Here is a 21,346-nt window from a genome sequence, read left to right as displayed (position 1 = left end):
GCCAAGATCACACTACTTCACTCCAGCCTGCATGACACAGTAAGACCCTGTGAAAGAAGAGAGAGAGAGAGAGAGAGAGAGAGAGAAAGAAAATTACCAAAAGAAAATACAAAAAATAAAAAAAAAATAGGCCAGGCATGGTGGCTTATGCCTGTAAACCCAGCACTTTGGGAGACCAAAGCAGACGGATCACTTGAGGTCAGAGGTTTGCCAACATGGCAAAACCCCGTCTCTACTAAAAATATAAAAATTAGCTGGGTGTAATAGTGCACACCTGTAATCCCAGCTACTCCGGAGGCTAAGGCAGGAGAATCTCTTGAACCCAGGAGGCAGAGGCTGCAGTGAGCCAAGATCGCACCACTGCACTGCAGCCTGGACGACAGAGCTAGAATCAAAAAAAAAAAAAAAAAAAAAAAGAGAAAGGTGACTTCTCCCCAAGAGTTCTGACAACACCAACAATTAAACCACACTGGGCAGAGGACTATTCAGAATTTCAGAAGCTATACTTAACAGAACTGGCCTAAGACAAAATTATACAATGGTAAAGTTTGGCTCCTATATCCTTTTTACATTGGGTCAGCACCCCTTGGATTTCTCAAGCATGTCAGCACTATTGGAGTGGACCATCTTTTGGCCTCGGTTCCAAATATGCATTAGTTTTTATAAACCCTATCTTTTTGTGGTTGTCTGAATATGTCATCTGTGCTAGAGGCCCACACTTAGTCTTCATGAATGTTAATAAGAGTTAATTACCATCAAAGGAAGAACAGATGCACAAGTGTCATCATGAAATGGGAAGTGTGGGTGTGTGAAAAGAAAATCCAGGGTGAATCAGACTCAGTCTATGAAATTCAACTAAATAGACTGCCAAGAGACAAGTTTCTTTTCTTTTTATTTTAGCCTCTTATTGATTTGTCTGTGCTGCCAGGAATTTCATCACTCCATCAACTTGTCCCTTAATATGCGATCTTGTTATTATTTAGGAAATGAAATGAAAACCTCCTTTGGCATTAAAATAATGAGATATTACTCTTTGTGGGCAACTGTTAGGGGTTTTAGTAACCCACATATCTTTGGTTCCCTGGGTAAAGGCTTATTGATTTTTCTAGCACTTGCTGTTAATGCTTGATGTTTGGCAATGGAGTCTCAGTCTACACGAGGGAGCTGTTTACATGGTCAGCATAATTATTATTGGGTTGTACAATGTACATGAAGCTACTGGAACTTATACTCTTACAACACTATTATTAAACTAAACCATTTTTTTCTATTTCATTGCTGTTACAGTTAAGGTCATAAACACACCTACGATGATCCCATTCGAACCTAGATTACATACAGTAAGAAGTTACAAAGTCAGCTCCCGAATACGGGCCTGTCCTAAAATGTGTTCAGAGAGACCAGAGGGATCCTGCATTACTGGTGGTAGAACCACTGTAAGATACAAGCAGGAAAAAGGTGTGATTTTTCTCTTAACACCAGTCTCTTTCTCTCCCTGCGTCTCCAGATACTTCACTTTCCTGCCTTTTTTCCAGACCTTAGCAACTCTAGCCCATACTCTCTATCAATGGAAATGTAGTCCCTTTCCTATTTGTCAGTGATGTTATGTAAGTATTTCAAGGTTATCTGAATTAATCATGGTTTTACAATAAACCTTTAGTGGTAGCCTGCTGGGTCTGGTGAGCTGACTCGGAACAAATCACTGGTGAGGAGGGGTCACCCACGAAGAAATTGGAAGGCCTGAGGAAAGAACAGAAATCAAGGAAGATGACCAGATTGTATATGTCCAAAGTGAAGGCAAAGTTGGTCATTTAGGCTTAGAGCACAGCTTCCTGAAATGTGTCCTTTGGACCCTTGGAACAGGGTCCACTTGAGGTCCACACCAGCCACTTCTAGAGCCAGAGACTTTGAGTCCTTGCCCCAGGATCAGTGGTTCTCAAACTACACAGCTATACGGGCAGCCAGGGGTCTCTTTCTTTTTCTTTTTTTTCTTTTTTGAAACAGAGTCTCGCTCTGTCGCCCAAGCTGGAGTGCAGCAGCACGATCTCCGCTCACTGCAAGCTCTGCCTCCCAGGTTCACGCCATTCTCCTGCCTCAGCCTCCCGAGTAGCTGGGATTACAGGCACCTCCCACCATGCCTGGCTAATTTTTTTGTATTTTTAGTAGAGACAGGGTTTCACTATGTTGGCCAGGCTGGTCTTGAACTCCTGACCTCAGGTGATCCACCCGCCTCAGCCTCCCAAAGTGCTGGGATTACAGGTGTGAGCCACTGTACGTGGCATCAGGGATCTCTTTCTAAGGGGCCTAATAGGAGCAATGAAGTGGGTGAGTGAAAGAAGAAGGGGAAGGCATTATAGTTCTACAGGCCTTCAATATTTCTGTCCCATAAACTAATAATGGGAATCCACCATTTGTTTATAGCAGTCAGAAGGTCTAGTCTAGAATCTGCTCAAAGTGTGGTCACCATCGACATACATAATAGGCTGAATTTAACAAAAGGAGTTTCACCAAAGGAAGCCAGTTCTGGCTTCTCTAAATTATTTCCTGGCTGAGCACAGTGGCTCACCCCTGTGATCCCAACACTTTGGGAGGCCAGGGAGGGAGGATTGCATGAGCCCAGGAGTTCCAGACCAGCCTGGGCAACATGGTGAGACTTCCATCTCTATGGAAAATTTTATAAAAATTAGCTGGGCATTGTGGTGCGCACTTATGGTCCTAGCTACTTGGGGTCTGAGGTAGGAGGATTACTTGAGCCCAGGAGGTTGAGGTTGCAATAAGCCATGTTTGTGCCACTAAACGCCAGTCTGGGTGACAGAGCAAGGCCATGTCCAAAAAAAAATTCTAATTTAGCAAATGACTTTATGTTCAAGACATTAAATGATAATTACCTCATCTAGATTAAGCTTGTGACTTTCTGCCTCTATTTTTTTAAAATTCTAAAAGATAGAAGATAACTGGAACTAGCACACATAATCTAGGCTAATTTTTGGACCCTGTATAGCCTTGATTCCTACACACACATATTACAAACTGAGACTTTTATGTTCTACATTAACCTTCCTGAGAAACAGCTAATAGTACAGCCTTTTTTTTTTTTTTTTTTTAAGTGGTACAAACACGACTCATTGAAACCTGGACCTCTTGGGCTCAAGTGATCCTCTCACCTCAGCCTCCTGAGTAGCTGAGACTACAGACATGCACCACCACGCCTGGCTAATTGTTTTGGGGTACTTTTGTTTAATTTTGGTAGATATGGGGTCTCCTGATGTTGCCCAGACTGATCTGGAACTCCTGGCATCAAACGATCCTCCTGCCTCAACCTCCCAAAAGGCTAGGATTACAGGCATGAGCCACTGTGCCTGGCCTCTTTTTTTCAATTTTTGTGGATATTGAGGAAATTAAAATACTTTATTATACCCTTCTTAATCGTACTACTAGAAGTGCTTTTTCTCTGCCTACCTAAAAACCCAAATCCCTAATATACCAATTACCATTAAAGATAGTTTTAAAGAACGATGTCCTAGCAGAGGTTATGCAAGCAGTCTGCTTTAAAACTGTTGAAGGCCGGGCATGGTGGCTCATGCCTTGATTATGGTTTGTGGGCTCTGTGTCCCCACCCAAATCTCATCTTGAAATGTACTTCCATAATCCCCACATGTTGTGAGAGGGACCCGGTGGGAGATAACTGAATCATGGGAGTGTTTCCCCCATACTTTCTCGTGGCAGTGAATAAGTATCACGAGAATTGATGGTTTTATAAGGGATTTCTGCTTTCATGTCTTCTTCATTTCTCGCTTGCCGCTGCCATCTAAGAAGTGCCTTTCGCCTTCCACCATAATTGTGAGGCATCCCCAGCCACTTGGAACTGTGAGTCCAATAAACCTATTTTTTTTTTCCCAGTCTTGGGTATGTCTTTATCAGCAGTGTGAAAATGAACTAATACACACCTGTGATCCCAGCACTTTGGGAAGCTGAGGTGGGAGGATCCCTTGAGGTCAGGAGTTCGAGACCAGCCTGGCCAACATGGTAAAACTCCATCTCTACAAAAATTAGCCAGGTGTGGTGGTGGGCACCTGTAATCCCAGCCACTTGGGAGGCTGGGGCAGGAGAATCGCTTGAACCTGGGAGGTGGAGGTTGCAGTGAGCTGAGCTTGCATCCACTGCATTCCAGTCAGAGCAAGACTTCATCTCAAAAACAATACATAATAAAATTTAAAAAAATAAAACTGTTGGGGGCATTAGCCACACAAATAACTGTCTAAAAGGCAGGGTCTCTGGTTTTTGTTGTTTTTGTTTTTACAGTTTTATTGGTTTTATTTAAATCCCAATAAAACAAACACATTCGCTGTCTATTCACTTTCTGCACTGTGTAGGCTGGCACTGGCATTGGTGACTCTGATGACCACCTGAGCTGCTCTTTCTAAGATGGCTTTGCAGTTCTTGGAGGAAACATCATGAGTGATCTCAACACAGTAAGATTTGTTACACATCAGCAGTACTTCTAGTTCCTTAACATTGTGGACCAGGAACTTCCAGAAGCCACTGGTCAGTATGTGCTTTGTCTTTTTTTTTTGTTTCTCCCATAACCAATGTTGGGCATAGATCTGGCCCTCGAACCTTCTATGAACCATGTTGCCAATACCTCTGTGTTTCCACCAGTTACACTTAATTTTGACATATCAGTCTGACTGGTGCCCAATGAACTTCTTGGTGCTCTTTTTGACGATCTTGGGCTTCACAAGGGGTCTGAGGATGGCCATGATGGAGGAGATGGGTGTCACCTCCATAGGCTAGTGCCAAAGAAAAGAGCTCAGGTCTTTCTGTAATGGTAAAAGAGGACCCACAAAAAGTGAAAAAGCAATGATGCCCAACCAAATTCAATAAATTTTTACTGCATGCCTGCCCTGTGAAACATGTTATGTCACTATCAGGATCTAGATTGAGTGGAATTAATTCAGAGAACACCAAAGATCACTCTAAATCATGTCTTAGAGAAACAGTTGAAATAATCAGAGATGGTTATACTGGAAATAAGAAGATTCTAGGAATATATGAGAGCCTTCATGCCTAAATATTTAGCCCCCCCCCTTTTTTTTTTTTTGGCAGAGATTACACTTGGTTTGTACAGGATAACACAGAATTAGTATCAATGAGTATCAGTCAAAATCAGTAGAATGAAATCATAGCAACCTAAGAAAAACCTTACTATCAAAGCAATCTAAAAATAGAATGAGCTCTTTTAGGAGGAGCAGAAGCCTCGCTAGCAATATTGGTACCAGGGACATTATATACTGCAGTCTCTGGATACTCAATCTCTAAATGAGTCTTAATCAGACACTGCTGCAAATCAAATCTTAAATCACATCACCCAAAGTCAAATGCTGCTAACATAATGACATGTTTCCTTCTGATTTTTTTTCCCTGTGTAGTTTAACATAATAAAATTGTAGCACATATACAATCTTTCACTTTTTATAAAAAATTATTTCTTTCGGCAATTTTGTAGACTACCAATATTTACCAAAGCTTTCACTTTTTTTTTTTTTTTTTTGAGACAGGGTCTCACTCTGTCTCCCAGGCTGGAGTGCAGTGGCATGATCTTGATTTACTGCAACCTCCCTTTCCCAGGTTCAAGCGATTCTTGTGCCTCAGCCTCCCAAGTAGCTGGGATTACAGGCGCACACCACCACGCTCAACTGATTTTTGTATTTTTAACAGAGATAGGGTTTCACCATGTTGACCAGGCTGGTCTCGAACTCCTGGCCTTGTGATCCACCCACCTTAGCCTCCCAAAGTGCTGGGATTACAGGTGTGAGCCACCACGCCCAGTCAGCTTTCACTTTTTGTTGAACATTTACAGTTTAGTGGTAAGAGCAGTTTTCAAGACACACTACCTGGTTGAATCTCTCTTACTAGTTATACAATCTTGGGAAAGTTACTTATTCATTGTGCCTCAGTCACCTCACTTGTAAAATGGGAACTGTACCTCAGGGAGTTGTTGTATTAAAGGAGATTCCATAGCCAAAATGTTTGTGTTCCCCATAAAATCCACATGTTGAAACCCTAGCCTATGGGTTCTAGGAGGTGGGGCATTTTGGACAGAGATTAGGCCATGAGAGGTCAACCCTTATGGGATTAGTCCCCTTATAAAATAAGCCCAGGAAAGCTCATTTGCCCTATCCACCATGTAAGGACACAATGAGAAGGCATCATTTATGAGTCAGGAAACAGCTCTCATCAGACATGAAATCTACCAGCACCTTCATCTCGGACTTCCCAGCCTCCAGAACTGTGAGAAATAAATGTCTGTTATTTAAGCCACTCAGTCTACTCGATTTTGTTACAGTGGCCCAAAGACACTAAGACAGAATCCAAACCTAAGAATATATCCTCTGCCAGAGTAGTGGCTCACACATGTAGTCCCAGCAAGAGGATCACTTGAGGCCAGGAGTATAAGGCCAACCTGGGCAACATTGCAAGACCCTGTCTCTACAATAAATTTTGAAAAAGAAAGAATAGATCCTCTATGTTCCAATGGTTGTTTGGGCCTCTCCTATAGCACCTACTATCTTTTGCCATCAACACTTATTGAGCTTTTACTAGGCAATTTAGTTCAATTCCCCAACAAATGAGGACCTATTAATCTACAAGGCATCTTGCTATGTGCTTGGTATACATGTAAATATGAAAGGAAACATTTACTCCTGCCCTCAAGTAACTAAGTGATCTTTGGGAATAAGAGATGCACAGTCCTTTAACCTTACAATAAGTGTGTTATGGATATTAAGAGCATAAGCACTGATGTCAGACAGACCCAGTTCCAGTCATTTTGTCTCTTTCTTTGGGAGACCTTGAAAATTACTTAATCTCTAAGCCTCAGTTTCCTTGGTTATGTAATGATGATAACATCTACTGAAAAGTACTCCAAGACTTGAAAAAGGCAATGTGCATAAAGCACTTAGCATAATGTCTGGCACATGACAAATTTTAAAACAGAATATTTATCAAGTAAGCATTATTCAACCCCTACTAGAAAAGCCAGACCACCTATCCACAGCAGCCTTCCCACTTACTACCACCATGTACGCACAGGGATAGGACTGGCTAGGAGGTGTTTCCCTTCCATTACCTAAGGCACTGCACGTCTCTTACGGAATTTACACCAGGCCATCCCACTAGACCAGAGCCCAGCTCATCCAAGAGACTCTCATGACCAAATCAAACACATCTCACACCCTTGTGGACCTAACTTACCACTACATATGTAAGCTTCTCTCAACATCTCCCAAACTTTTTTTACATTTGCTTAGCTGACACAGCTTCTCATCTACTCTATCTGCAATACCAGCTCATCCCAATACCAATAAATGTTTTTTACATCCTCAACCTCATCTCCCAATATTCTTCCCACCTCCTTACCCAGACTGAAACCTGGTTCTTTCCTAGACTCTTCCCCAACACCAACTTTATCATCACATACACCTGGGGTTCAGGGTTAGGCGCATAGGTGGATTTACTATGAAGCTTATGAAACTTAAGCTCCAGTGTCCCTATCTTCTACAAGCTCCTTCTAAGGGAAACATACTAGGAATGCGTTCAATTATGTTTTCAAAAAATTGGCGGCCAGGTGCAGTGGTTCATGCCTGTAATCCTAGCACTTTGGGAGGCTGAGGCAGGTGGATCACCTCAGGTCAAGAGTTCGAGAGCAGCCTGGCCAACATGGTGAAACCCTGCCTCTACTAAAAATACAAAAAATCAGCCAGACACTGGCAGATGCCTGTAATCCCAGCTACCTGGCAGGCTAAGGCAGGAGAATCGCTTGAACCCGGGAGGCAGAGGTTGCAGTGAGCTGGAATCATGCCACTGCACTCCAACCCAGGCAACAGAGCAACACTCCATCTCAAAAGAAAAAAAAAAAAAAGGCTGGGCGCGGTGGCTCATGCCTACAATCCTAGCACTTTGGGAGGCTGAGATGGGCAGATCACCTGAGGTCTGGAATTCGAGAACAGCCGTTGACCAGCATGGAGAAACCCCGTCTCTACTAAAAATACAAAACGAGCCGAGCATGGTGGCACATGCCTGTAATCCTAGCTACTCAGGAGGCTGAGGCAGGAGAATTGCTTGAACCCAGGAGGGGGAGGTTGCAGTGAGCCAAGATCACACCACTGCACTCCAGCCTGGGCAACATGAGCAAAACTCCATCTCAAAACAAACAAACAAACAAACAAACAAAAATTGGCAAAGATAATTTAGCTGCAGCCAGTTAAGATGCTCGTTCCAGCTTCTCTTCTGTCACACTTCCCCTCCTCTCAGATGAAACTGGGGTTACCAATTCTGTCTTAATCAGAGGCACACAATATAGTTGATCACTCACTCTCTGCTTAAAACAGATTCTATTTGGATGTATAAGACATGTCTCAAAGTCAACATGTCCAAACTGAACTTTCTATTCTTCCCAAATCTGGGAAGACCTATCTCAACAGTAATTCTATCCTTCCAGTTGCTCAGGCCAAAATCCTTGGAGTCATTCTTAGACTGGGTCTCATTCTGTTGCCCAGGTAGAGTGCAGTGGCACAAGCCTCCCAAGTAGCTAGGCATGCACAACCACACCCGGCTAATTTTCTCTTTTAAATTTTCGCTATACTCCCGCCTAGGCCTCCCCAGCTGCTGGGATTACAGGAGTGAGCCACTACGCCCAGCCCCTAGGAGTCATTATCTACTCCTATCTCCCATATCGGTTCCTTCAACAAACCTTGTCTCCCACGGTAAGGCTGGTTGCAGTGGCGCTCGCCTGTAATCCACTTTGGGAGGCCAAGGCAGGCTGATCACTTGAACCCAGGAGTTCAAGACCAGCCTGGACAACAAACCCCGTCTCTACTAAAAACACAAAATATTATCCCGGCATGGTGGTGAACACCTGTAGTCTCAGCTGCTCAAAAGGCTGAATGGAAGGATAGCTTGAGCCCAGGAGATTGAGGCTGCAGTGCACCACTGCACTCCAGCCTGGGTGATAGAGCAAGACCCTGTCTAAAAAAAAAAAAAAAAGTAGTGACTATCTCAACCACTCCCATCTATCCTAATGCAAGCCAAAATCACTTGCCTAGACTATTGCAATAGCTTTATTTCTACCTCTGCCTCACTGAAATATGTTTGGTTCTTAAGAACTTAGTTCACTGCTGGGCACAGTAGTGCACACCTGTTGTCCCAGCTATTTGGGAGGCTGCAGGAGGATCACTTGATCCCAAGAGTTCAGACTAACCTGGACAGCACAGTAATACCCCACCTCTACGAAAATAAGTTTCCAAATGGATGCTAATCTCACAATATCTAACTATAACCTACAAGGCTACTACAGACCCTGACCGACTTTCTCACTCTTCATCCACAACTTTGCCATTTCTGATTCCATTCAGGAATTCTCTTCCCCACACAATCTATGCTGTCACGTCTATTAAGTTCAAAAGCCAAATATAAGTATGGCTTTCTTCTCTGACCTCAACATCTGGCACATATACCTCTTTTACCCTGCTTTTCTTCAAATACCGCACATTATCATGTATTGCTGCTCTATCAACACATAAATTCAAAAGAGAACTTTTCATTCACTACAGAATTCTGTCTGGCATATAGGAACTCAAGTATTTGTACAATTATTGTCCACAAGTGATAGAACACTACTTTCCAAACCTGGATCACATAGGGGCTCTTGTTCAAATGTACACCAATTCAGGAGGCACAGGGTATACCCAAACAGGGCATTTCTAATAGACTTCCAGATGACAGCATGTCAAGTCCCAAGAATTTTCACCTACCTTCATTTATTCCATCTCATGTCAGTCACCTGCATTACCAATGTTAAAGCAACCACACACTACACCTACACTTCACCTTTTACTGAGTCCCTCAGTAGACGTCTTTCAGGACCATGATTTTTTACAACTTGGACAACCCCTCCAAATACTCCCAACTGCTTTTCTCCACAAATATGAACATGCACACATTGACAGATAAGACCCTGTATCTCCAAAAGTGTGTGAACATATATAAATTCCTTAAAACATTTTTTTCTCATCCTAACACAGTGAAATCCCATCTCTACTAAAAATACGTAAGATTAGCTGGGCTTGGTGGTGGGCACCTGTAGTCCCCAGGAGGCTGAGGCAGGAGAACAGCATGAACCCGGGAGGCTGAGCTTGCAGGGAGCTGAGATGGTGCCACTGCACTCCAGCCTGGGTGACAGAACGAGACTCAAAAAAAAAAAAAATGTCTTTAGAGACAAGGTCTCACTATGTTGCCCAGGGTGTTCTCCTGGGCTCAAGCAGTCCTCCCACTCTGGCCTCCGAAAGTACTGGGATTACTGGCATGAACCTGACACATTTTGCAAAGTATAAAAATAAAACTGGCATTTATCAGTTTACTGGCTGCTACAATTTTATGTTAACTCAGGGAAAATAAGTCATCGATACAAGTATATTGAGAACGTAATAAAATTTAAATTTTTAAAAGATTTCTTGCCGGGCGTGGTGGCTCACGCTTGAAATCCCATCACTTCGTGGGGGGCCAAGGCAGGCGGATCACTAAGAGACCGACACCATCCTGGTCAACATGATGAAACCCCCATCTCTACTAAAAATACAAAAATTAGCTGAGCGTGGGGGCTGAGGCAGGAGAATGGCTTGAAACCAGGTTATAGTAAGCAGAGATCGCACCACTGCACTCCTCCCTGGCCACAGAGCAAGATTCCATCTCAAAAAAAAAAAACAAAACAAAATTTCTATAACCAATTAACTATTCCAGTCATATTAAAACACTCATAAACTGAAGGGCTTTTTCAAATGTTTATTTTATGTACAAAGAACTATCATGGTTTTTCATTGAGTAGATGCCTTGGATAATCCTTTGAAGGAAGATCACTCATAAACAGAAGGGTTTTTTCAAATGTTTATTTTATGTACAAAGAACTATCATAGTTTTTCACTGAGTAGATGGCCTTGGATAATGCTTTGAAGGAAGATCATTTAGTCCAACTGAAAAAAAAAAGCAGATAATGATTTATTTCAAAATGCTTTAATCTCTACTTGATTCTCACCAAAAAAAAAAAAAAAAAGGCTCATTATAGAATGTTTAACTGGATCTCTGACCTACCCAAACTAACCACACCAGGTTCTACATAGTTTAAATATTTACTGAATGCCTACTCCAGAAATCAACTATGTTTTAGAATGATTTTTGGTAATGCTATCCCGCTTCTTCCATCAAAGTAATGTTTCCCAAAACAAAACACTAGTAAATAAATGATCTTTACCAAATGCACAGGATAGTTTTTCAGTAGGCAACTATAATTACACTGTTCATCTTTTTATTTTTTTGAGACAGTCTCGCTGTCTCCCGGACTGGCGTGCAATGAAGTTATCTCCACTGATTGCAACCTAAGCCTCCTGGGTTCAAGCGATTCTCCCATCTCCGCCTCGTGAGTAGCTGAGACCACAGGTGCGGGCCACCATACAAGGCTAATCTTTGTGGAGACAGGTTTTCGCCATGTTGGCAAGGCTTCTCGCGGAAATCCTGGGCTCAAGAGATCCGCCCACCTTGTCGGCCTCCCAAAGTGCTGGCATTTCAGGCGTGGGGCACCTCGCCTGGCCCACAGTTTATCTAGGACACAGAGCTAGGGTGTGGGCCAAGGTCCATTTTCTTATGTGTAATATACCTCTCGAATTAGGCGAACCTTCTCATTTTAACAAGAAGCATATACTGAAGTATTTGTTCAAGGCTGTCAAGCCTGAATTTAAAGGTACTTTCTCTGTCCCTGCTGCATTGCAGAATCCATATTAACAATTTACAACAGGGCGCCAAGTGGCTCACGCCTGTAATACCAGCACTCTGAGGGGTCAAGGCGGCTGATCTCCTGAGGTCAGGAGCTCAAAACCAGCTTGGTCAATACGGCGAAACCCCATCTCCACAAAAAATAAAAACAGGCCGGGCGTGGTGGCAGACGCCTGTAATCCCAGCCCCTCAGGAGGCTGAGGCAGGAGAATTGCTTGAACTCGGGAGGGGGAGGTTGCAGTGAGCTGAGATCACACCACTGCACTCCAGCCTGGGCAAAAGACGGAGACCCAGTTTCCAAAAAAAAAAAAAAAAAAATTTACATCATTATAGAACAGTATTGTCCAATACAAAATAATTAAGAATCAAAAAGCTGGTGAATTTATCTCAAGGAGTCAATAATAAATTCGTTTTCACCTTTAAAAAACCCCAAATTACTATTTAAAAGATTTTTAGAAGCCAAAAGTTTCATATAAACATTTGCTTAAGGTGATCAAGAGATAGAAGCACTAAATAGCGGACCCTTGTTTGCTGAATCTTAATAGCTTTCTGACCCCAAACTTTTAGTTCATTCCAGTATATGACCCTATCAAACACTTAGGGTGGCCGGGGGCGGTGGCTCACACCTGTAATCCCAGCACTGAGAGGCGGGCGGATCACGAGGTCAAGAGTTCGAGACCAGCCTGACCAATATGGTGAAACCCTCTTCTAAAAATAAAAATTAAAATGAGCCGGGCATGGTGGTGAGCGCCTGTAATCCCAGCTACCCAGGAGGCTGAGGCAGGAGAATCGCTTGAACCGGGGAGGCGAAGGTTGCAGTGAGCCGAGATCATGCCATTACACTCCAGGTTGGGTGAGTGCGACTTCGTCTCAAAAAAAAAAAAAAAAAAAAACTTGGGGTCAGTGGTTAATACATTTATTTGGTTAGAAAATATCTAGGTAAAGCCGCGCGTGGTGGCGAAAGCCTTTAGTCCCAGCTACTCGGAACGCCAAGGCAGTAGGATCGCCTGAGACCAGGAGTTCGAGGTTGCAGTGAGCCAAAACAACACCACTGCACTCCAACCTGGGCGACCGAGAGAGACCCTGTCTCGAGAATAGGTACTTATAAGATCGATAAGTGAAAGAAATGTAAAACAACTTTAGTAGCCTCTGTAAAGCGAATAATTTCACCCAACACAATACATGGCACCTAAAACTGACTAAGCTATCTATGTAAAAGTGGGTAGGAATGACTAAGTCCTTCGCCTTCTCCATTCTATTAATCTGATTGTCCAAACCATCAACACTGTCACCAGCTACCAACTAAAAAAGAGGAAAAGCTCTTGGTCGAAAGCTCAGATTTACCACCCCAGGGAAGATCTGTCGGTTGTCTTTCGCAGAAAAAATAAAGAACCACCACGACCTCCGCCCACACAAACATGGAGAACGCCTGCAGACGCCTACCTTAATGAAACCGATATCCTTCGCGTACTGACGGAAACACTGGCGGCACATATTGAGGCCATATTTCCGGATCAGACCGTGCCGGTTTGAACACACGCGACTGTAAGAAAAAAAGACAGCGGCTTTGCAGATCACAGAAATTACAAGACTCCACACTCAGACGGCTACTACCCGCATCCCGGGACTTCCAGGCCCCAGCACAGGCCTGTAATGGCGGCACCAGCGGCTCCCAGTCGGCCTGCTCCCTCGTGCCGCCCGTGATCTCCTCTACTTGAGATTTTAAGCAGCCTAGCGCTCCATAGCAACGCTTCCCCAAAATCACAAACTATTTCTCACCAAGAGCGAGAACCCTGGCCGAATTTTCGCGGGTGGCTCCAGTACAGCTGCTGGTGACCCATCTTGCTCTCCGAAGTGCAACGAGGTAAAAGGAAGGAGCTCGCCCACGCATGCGCTCTTCAAACTTTTGAGACAGTTTACCCAGAATGCAGTGCTCAAAGGAAACGCGTGCGCAGTGTGCTCAGGTTGTTTAGCGGGGTGAATAAAATGAAATCTTAGAGGCGTTGTGGGCCGTCCCAGTTGATGACGTCACCATACCACAGCTTCTAGTGCTATTCTGCGCCACTATCCGACCGCCGGGCGCGGTGGCGCGTGCCTGTAGTCCCAGCTACTAGGGAGGCTGAGGTGGGAGGATCGCTTGAGTCCAGGAGTTCTGGGCTGTAGTGCGCTATGCCGATCGGGTGTCCGCACTAAGTTCGGCATCAATATGGTGACCTCCCGGGAGCGGGGGACCACCAGGTTGCCTAAGGAGGGGTGAACCGGCCCAGGTCGGAAACGGAGCAGGTCAAAACTCCCGTGCTGATCAGTAGTGGGATCGCGCCTGTGAATAGCCACTGCACTCCAGCCTGGGCAACATAGCGAGACCCTGTCTCTTTTGAACAATAAATACGTTAATTTTGAACTCTAAAGAAATGCATATTCATAGCCTCTTTTATTGATTAAATCTTTTACTTTCTTTTCATTAAAACGTTACACTTGGGAAAGGATTTTTCCCTCGACTCACCAGTGACACCTACTGGAATAAATTTACAAAACAACTTAAAATCAGCTGTAATAATCACGAGTCAACGGTAGGGTTTGCTTTTATTTTGTTAAACAGAGTACCTTTTCAAATTTATTTTTTTGACACACTCCTCCAAGAAATACACCTACACCATTCCAGAAAAAAAATGAGATTCTTTGGCATTTAGTGTATTTGATTCTTAAATGTAATTGGCTGAATGTAAAGTAGTAAGCAAGTAATGTGCAGTGTATGCTGCTTTGACTAGATAATTTGGTGACAAAACAACTAATGAAAAGCAAATGCAAAAATGCAAAAAAAAAATGTCAATAAACGAATTTCTGCTGAAAGATGCCTAAAATTCCATATGGTCATTTATAATGCCTCCAGATAAAACTGCTCTGAAATCAAAGCTTTAAGTAGATTTATAAAATGTAGCACAGGGTGCAACAATTCAAGAAACTTTTACATATAAACTCTTATAAATTGAAATACAACACTTCTTTAAGGTATGTTATGTCAGGGTTCTAGTGGGGTCCCCCTACCCAATCATTAAGTTAGGCATTGTATTATATGATTAAGGAAGGAGGGGAGTCAGAGATTTGTAAACTACATATAACTTGTTCCTTGCCCTCAAAATGTTCTAATCTAATCTACTGTGGAAAACAGGATTATCTCCAAGATCTCAACATACAACGTTTGTGCACCAGCAGCACGTATACAACTAAGGAAAATATTCTGTATTCAATGATGGGTGTGCTCATGAAGTATGAGAGGAGCGAAGAAGAGAAATTAGTTCCAGCTTGAAGTACATTTGAGAGACCTTTGAGGTAGACCTTGAAGAATGGGATTTCTACAGGCAGCACTTGACAGAAGGGAATGCCTGTTGAAAGAAAGCACTTGAGCCGAGGTAAGGCAAACAACTTTGTGTAACTAGAATAGAAGATGCACAAAAGGCCTAGTGACAAGAATGAAAAGGTGGCCGGGCGCGGTGGCTCAAGCCTGTAATCCCAGCACTTTGGGAGGCCGAGGCGGGTGGATCACGAGGTCAGGAGATCGAGACCATCCTGGCTAACATGGTGAAACCCCGTCTCTACTAAAAAAAAATACAAAAAACTAGCCGGGCGTGGTGGCGGGCGCCTGTAGTCCCAGCTACTCGGAGGCTGAGGCGGGAGAATGGCGAACCCGGGAGGTGGAGCTTGCAGTGAGCCAAGATCGGGCCACTGCACTCTAGCCTGGGCCACACAGCGAGACTCCGTCTCAAAAAAAAAAAAAAAAAGAATGAAAAGGTATTTTATTTTAAAGCCTCACTGGGCAATATCCAATGTCAAGTTTCTACAACTTTCCTATAATTTATATCAGTCACTAATGTGTGGTTTCTAAAAGCCGTTTGCCTCACAAAAGCTAATCTAACATTTGTCCACACTTTCTCAGGCCTCTCCTAGTTGGTCTCCATAATATTTAAAAGATTATAGTGGTTCTGAGATCAATTCCATAAATATTTTCAGTACTCTGATATATAATCCTTTGGACCTAAAGAAGTGAATTCATTTAGGAGAGAAAAAAAGACAAATAAGAAGCAACTAGTTGCACTTGAACAATCTTAATCCGAATACTTAAGTAATTCTTAATGCTTATTCTAGTCTATAGATTATTCTCTTTGATAGAGATATTGCAAAAGTGCAGCTAAGAAGTCGTACTTCCTTTCAGTTTTAAGATAATGTGACATCATCTATCCCAAACAATGGAATTATGCATTTCTTTTTCAATAAACTGAGAACAGCTTTAAAAGTTCATTTTAACTCAGTGTTTATTAAGAGCTTTTATGTTTTTGTTTTTCCTTTTGTTTTGAGACCGAGTCTTGCTCTGTCGCCCAGGCTGGAGTGCAGTGGCGCTATCTTGGCTCACTGTAAGCTCCACTTCCCGGGTTCACGCCATTCTCCGCCTCAGCCTCCCAAGTAGCTGGGACTACAGGTGCCCACCACCACGCCTGGCTAATTTCTTTTTGTATTTTTAGTAGAGACAGGGTTTCACCGTGTTAGCCAGGTCTCGATCTCCTGACCTCATGATCCACCCGCCTCGGCCTCCCGAAGTGCTGGGATTACAGGCGTGAGCCATCTTAGTTTTCTTTTATACATGGCTTTGAAACTTTGAAATGCCTCTTCTTTTAGAACACATTTTCCTTTAATAGGATATTTCTTGGGTTGGGTTCTTTGTTTTTTAAAAAATGTACAATGAAGTACAAAGAAAAAAAAAGAAAAAAGTGCCACAATGTCCTTGCCAAGATAACCCTACTAATATTTTTCTTTTGAAAAAATAAAAGTAATATATCTGTAAGATTGAAGCATTCTAACACTACAGAGTATAGATCTTATTTTTAAGTACATTGGAATAATATGCATATTAGGACACTATTATTCAAGATGTCTTTAATTTTCTTTCTCAAATTATTCTTACAATCTTCTGTGATCGTCTATCCAGAATTTAATCATTTAAAAACCTTCATCTTAGGCGTGTACACTGCTGACGGGAATGTAAACTACTTCAGCACTGTGGAAAGCAGTTAGGTGATTTCTTAAAGAACTTAAAACAGAACTGCCATTTGACCAGCAATCTCATTACTGAATATATACCCAAAAGAATATAAATCATTCTACAATAAAGACAAATGCATGTGTATGTTCATCGCAGCACTATTCACAATAGCAAACACACTGAATCAACCTAAATAGCAATTTTTTAGGCAACAGTAGACTGGATAAAGAAAATGTAGTACATATACACTATGGAATGCTACACAGCCACAGAAAACAAGATCATGTCCTGTGCAACAACATGGATGGAATTGGAGGCCATTATCCTAAACAAGCTAACACAAACAGAAAACCAAACACCATGTTCTCACTTATAAGTGAGAGCTAAACACTGAATAAACATGCACCCAAAGAAAGTAACAGGCAGCAGGGCCTACTTGAGGGTAGAGGGTAGGAGGAGGGTGAGGATTTGAAAAGTACCTACTGGGTACTAAGCTTATTACCTGGTTGATGAAATAATAACCCCTGTGACACATAGTTTATCTATAGAACCAACCTGTACATGTTCCCTTGAAACTAAAACTTTTTTAAGAAAAAACCTGGCCGGGCGTGGTGGCTCATGCCTGTAATCCCAGCACTTTGGGAGGCTGAGGCAGGCGGATCACAAGGTCAGGAGTTCAAGATCAGCCTGGTCAATATGGTGAAACTCAGTCTCCACTAAAAATACAAAAATTAGCCAGGCATGGTGGCGGTGGCCTGTAGTCCCAGCTACTCTGGAGGCTGAGGTAGAAGAATTGCTTAAACCCAGGACGTGGAGGTTGCAGTAAGCCAAGATTGCACCACTGCACTCTGGTGTGGGCAACAGAGTGAGACTCCATCTCGAAAAAAAACCAAAAAACAAAAAACCCTGCATCACTCTTGAGTTACTTTCAATTTCAGAACCTTTAGGAGGCTGGGCATGGTGGCTCACGCCTGTAATCCCAGCACTTTAGGAGGCCGAGGCAGGCACATCACGAGGCAGATCGAGACCATCCTGGCTAACACAGTGAAACCCCATCTCTACTAAAGAATACAAAAAATTAGCCGGACGTAGTGGCGACCGCATATAGTCCCAACTACTCGGGAGGCTGAGGCAGGAGAATGGCGTCAACCCAAGAGGCAGAGGTTGCAGTGAGCCGAGATGGTGTCACTGCACTCCAGCCTGGGCGACAGAGCAAGACTCCGTCTCAAAAAAAAAAAAAAAAACAGAATAGATTCTTTAGGAATAGAATCATACTTTTCCTCTAAACTTTACAAAACCTGTTTTACCAGAGACAGAGTCTAAAATACATGTTTTGCATGTTTGGTTATTACAATATGTACACTTCAGTGTCATGCCCCAGTTAGAATGAGGTCTTATTTTTTTCTTTTCTTTTGGAGACGGAGTCTTACTCTGTCACCCAGGCTGGAGTGCAGTGGCAACATCTAGGCTCACTGCAACCTCCACTTCCCGGGCATTAGTGATTCTCCTGCCTCAGTCTCCTGGGTAGCTGGGATCACAGGCGTGCGCCACCACTCCTGGCTAATTTTTATGTTTTTATTAAAGACAGGGTTTTGCCATGTTGGCCAGGCTGGTCTCGAACTTCTGGCCTCTAGTGATCTTCCCCCCTCGACCTCCCAAAGTGCTGGGATTACAGGAGTCAGCCACCATGCCCACCCAGAATTAGGTCTTTATTAATAATTATTAACCCTTCAAAAAAGCCCAGTTGTTCAATAGTGTTATGTGTTTGTCCATATCTATTTTAGCAAATATTAAATTTTAATTAACTGTACATATTATATTTTAAAGTAAAACATACATACTTTGGGAAAGGGGACTCAGAAAAAGGAAAAAAAAATACACACATACATGCATACATTAAATATATTATTAAAAGTAAGTCTTTCTCTAACCCCAGGCCCCTATTTTCCCAGTTTCCCTATCCAAACCAACAAGTTAGCAGTTTTTAGAGGTTTTTTTGTTTTGTTTTGTTTTTGTTTTTGTTTTTTTGACAGTCTCACTCTGTTGCCCAGGCTGGAGGGCAATGGCGCAATGCAATCTCAATCTCAGCTCAGGACAACCTCTGCCGGGATCCCGGCTCAAGTGATTCTCCTGCCTCAGCCTCCCAAGTAGCTGAGATTACAGGCACAGGTCACCACACTCAGCTAATTTTTGTATTTTTAGTAATCACAGGTTTTCACCATGTTGGCCAGGCTGGTCTCGAACTCCCGACCTCAGGTAATCCACCTGTCTCAGCCTCCCAAAGTGCTGGGATTACAGGCATGAGCTGTCACGCCTGGCCCAATCTGACTTTTTTTTTTTTTTTTTTTTTTGAGATGGAGTCTTGCTGTGTCGCCCAGGATGGAGTGCAGTGGTATGATCTCGGCTCACTGCAACCTCTGCCTCCCGGGTTCAAATGATTCTCCTACCTCAGCCTCCCGAGTAGCTGAGATTACAGGTGCCCACCACCACACCCAGCTAATTTTGTGTATTTTTAGTAGAGACCGGGTTTCACCGTGTTAGCCAGAATGGTCTCGATATCCTGACCTCATGATTTGCCTGCCTGCCTCAGCCTCCCAAAGTGCTGGGATTGCAGGCGTGAGGCACCGTGCCTCACCCCAATTTGATTTTTTGAAGTCCATTTAGCAAGATTCAATTTGATTTTTTGATGAGACACAGCATAATTTCCTATGTTTATAAGCCAGACATGTATCTTTATCTGGGAACTTTTTTGAGTCCATAGCCCAATTTTTTAATCCATTGGTAATCTAGAGTTTATATATTTATAAATACTTATGTATAAGGAAATACACCTTTGACCTTCAGATAAGATGCAAAGTTATTTTCTTTGCCACCATCCCAGATTCTTATGTATTTATTTATTTATTTTTATTTATTTATTTATTTTATTTATTTATTTTTTTTTTTTTGAGACGGAGTCTCGCTCTGCCACCCAGGCTGGAGTGCAGTGGCCGGATCTCAGCTCACTGTAAGCTCCCCCTCCCGGGTTCACGCCATTCTCCGGCCTCAGCCTCCCGAGTAGCTGGGACTACAGGCGCCCACCGCCTCGCCCGGCTAGTTTTTTTTTTTTTTTGTATTTCTTAATAGAGACGGGGTTTCACTGTGTTAGCCAGGATGGTCTCGACCTCTTGACCTCGTGATCCGCCCGTCTCGGCCTCCCAAAGTGCTGGGATTACAGGCTTGAGCCACCGCGCCCGGCCGATTCTTATTTATTTTTTAAATTTGTTTATAGTATATTTTTCCATGCAACAAGTTTTTATTTTTTGTTTGTTTTTTAGGCTAGTCAAGTCAAGCAGTGGGAGTGGAGAAGGAACAAATAAATCTGTAACTGGTTTAGTTGTAAACGCCACTGCACTCAGACCAGCACCATGCAAAAAGTTTTAAAGTCTATGTTTTTTTTTTTTTTTTTTTGAGACGGAGTTTTGCTCTTGTTGCCCAGGCTGAAGTGCAATGGCGTGATCTTGCCTCACTGCAACCTCTGTCTCCCGGGTTCAAGCGATTCTCCTGCCTCAGCCTCCCGAGTAGCTGGAATTACAGGCATGCGCCACCACCCCAGCTAATTTTGTATTTTCAATAGAGACAGGGTTTCTCCAGGTTGGTCAGGCTGGTCTTGAACTCCCGACCTCAGGTGATCCACCCGCCTCAGCCTCCCAAAGTGCTGGGATTACAGGCATGAGGCACCGTGCCTGGACAAAAGTCCATGTATTAAATGTGTTAACTTGTCATACTACTGCCTTTAGGTTTTGCATCAAAATTCTTTAAAGGTTACATGTGTTTTCCTGTGATATTTTTAAAGTTTTTATTTTAAATCTTGAAACCACCTAAAATTGATGTCACTGTTCCCCAGGAATGAGGGAGAAATTCAGCTTCTTTTCCCCTCCCAAATGGCTACTTATCCCAACACAAGCATGTAAGACTGCTGTATTCTAGTACAATGCATGCTTTCACAAATATTTGCTAAATGAATAAATGAAAAGCAGTATTTGTTTATTCTTTCTACAAATATGCATTGAGTACCGACTGCATATAAACACTATGCTAGGCTTTGCATATAACAGCAGTGACTCGGAAGCCAGGAAGCATATCATCTAGAGGTGAAGATAAGCATTAAATAAGTAATCATATAGCAATATTTTGAACAGAATAAAATTCCTCTTACCGTCAACTCCCAAATGTGCTGGATAAAATATGACATTTTGGCTGGGCGCAGTGACTCACGCCTGTAATCCCAGCACTTTGGGAGGCCAAAGTGGGTGGATCACCTGAGGTTAGGAGTTTGAGACCAGCCTAACATGGTGAAACCCCATCTGTACCAAAAATATAAAAATTAGCCAGGCATAGTGTAATCACAGCTACTCGGGAGGCTGAGGCAGGAGAATCACTTGAACCTGGGAAGTGGAGGTTGCAGTGAGCTGAGATCGCGCCATTGCAGCACTCCAGCCTGGGCGA

The 21,346-nt window shown here is 43.0% G+C and overlaps 1 protein-coding gene across 1 annotated transcript; it reads right to left on the bottom strand.

Annotated features, from left to right (window-relative positions):
* Positions 1–10,824: 10,824 nt before the first annotated feature.
* Positions 10,825–13,760, bottom strand: LOC105481867 (ribosomal protein S29). The gene is made up of 3 exons (XM_011741667.2): positions 13,603–13,760; positions 13,267–13,366; positions 10,825–11,027 (listed from the first exon to the last, which is right to left on the bottom strand). The coding sequence occupies exons 1-3, from the start codon at positions 13,662–13,664 to the stop codon at positions 11,019–11,021; spliced, it is 171 nt and encodes a 56-aa protein (XP_011739969.1). The 5' UTR covers positions 13,665–13,760; the 3' UTR covers positions 10,825–11,018.
* Positions 13,761–21,346: the final 7,586 nt, after the last annotated feature.

Source organism: Macaca nemestrina, chromosome 7 (genome assembly GCF_043159975.1).
Source record: "Macaca nemestrina isolate mMacNem1 chromosome 7, mMacNem.hap1, whole genome shotgun sequence".
Classification (NCBI taxonomy): domain Eukaryota; kingdom Metazoa; phylum Chordata; class Mammalia; order Primates; family Cercopithecidae; genus Macaca; species Macaca nemestrina.
Note: the sequence above shows the minus strand (reverse complement) of the source record. Positions and strands in the feature narration are given on the sequence as shown.

What these genes read in the sequence shown, in the direction of transcription:
- LOC105481867 (XM_011741667.2), bottom strand. Translation starts at nt 13,664, where the DNA reads ATGGGTCACCAGCAGCTGTACTGGAGCCACCCGCGAAAATTCGGCCAG. An exon ending in GGCCAGGGTTCTCGCTCTTG is followed by an intron (nt 13,367 to 13,602) that starts GTGAGAAATAGT and finishes TTTTTCTTACAG; the next exon opens with TCGCGTGTGTTCAAACCGGC.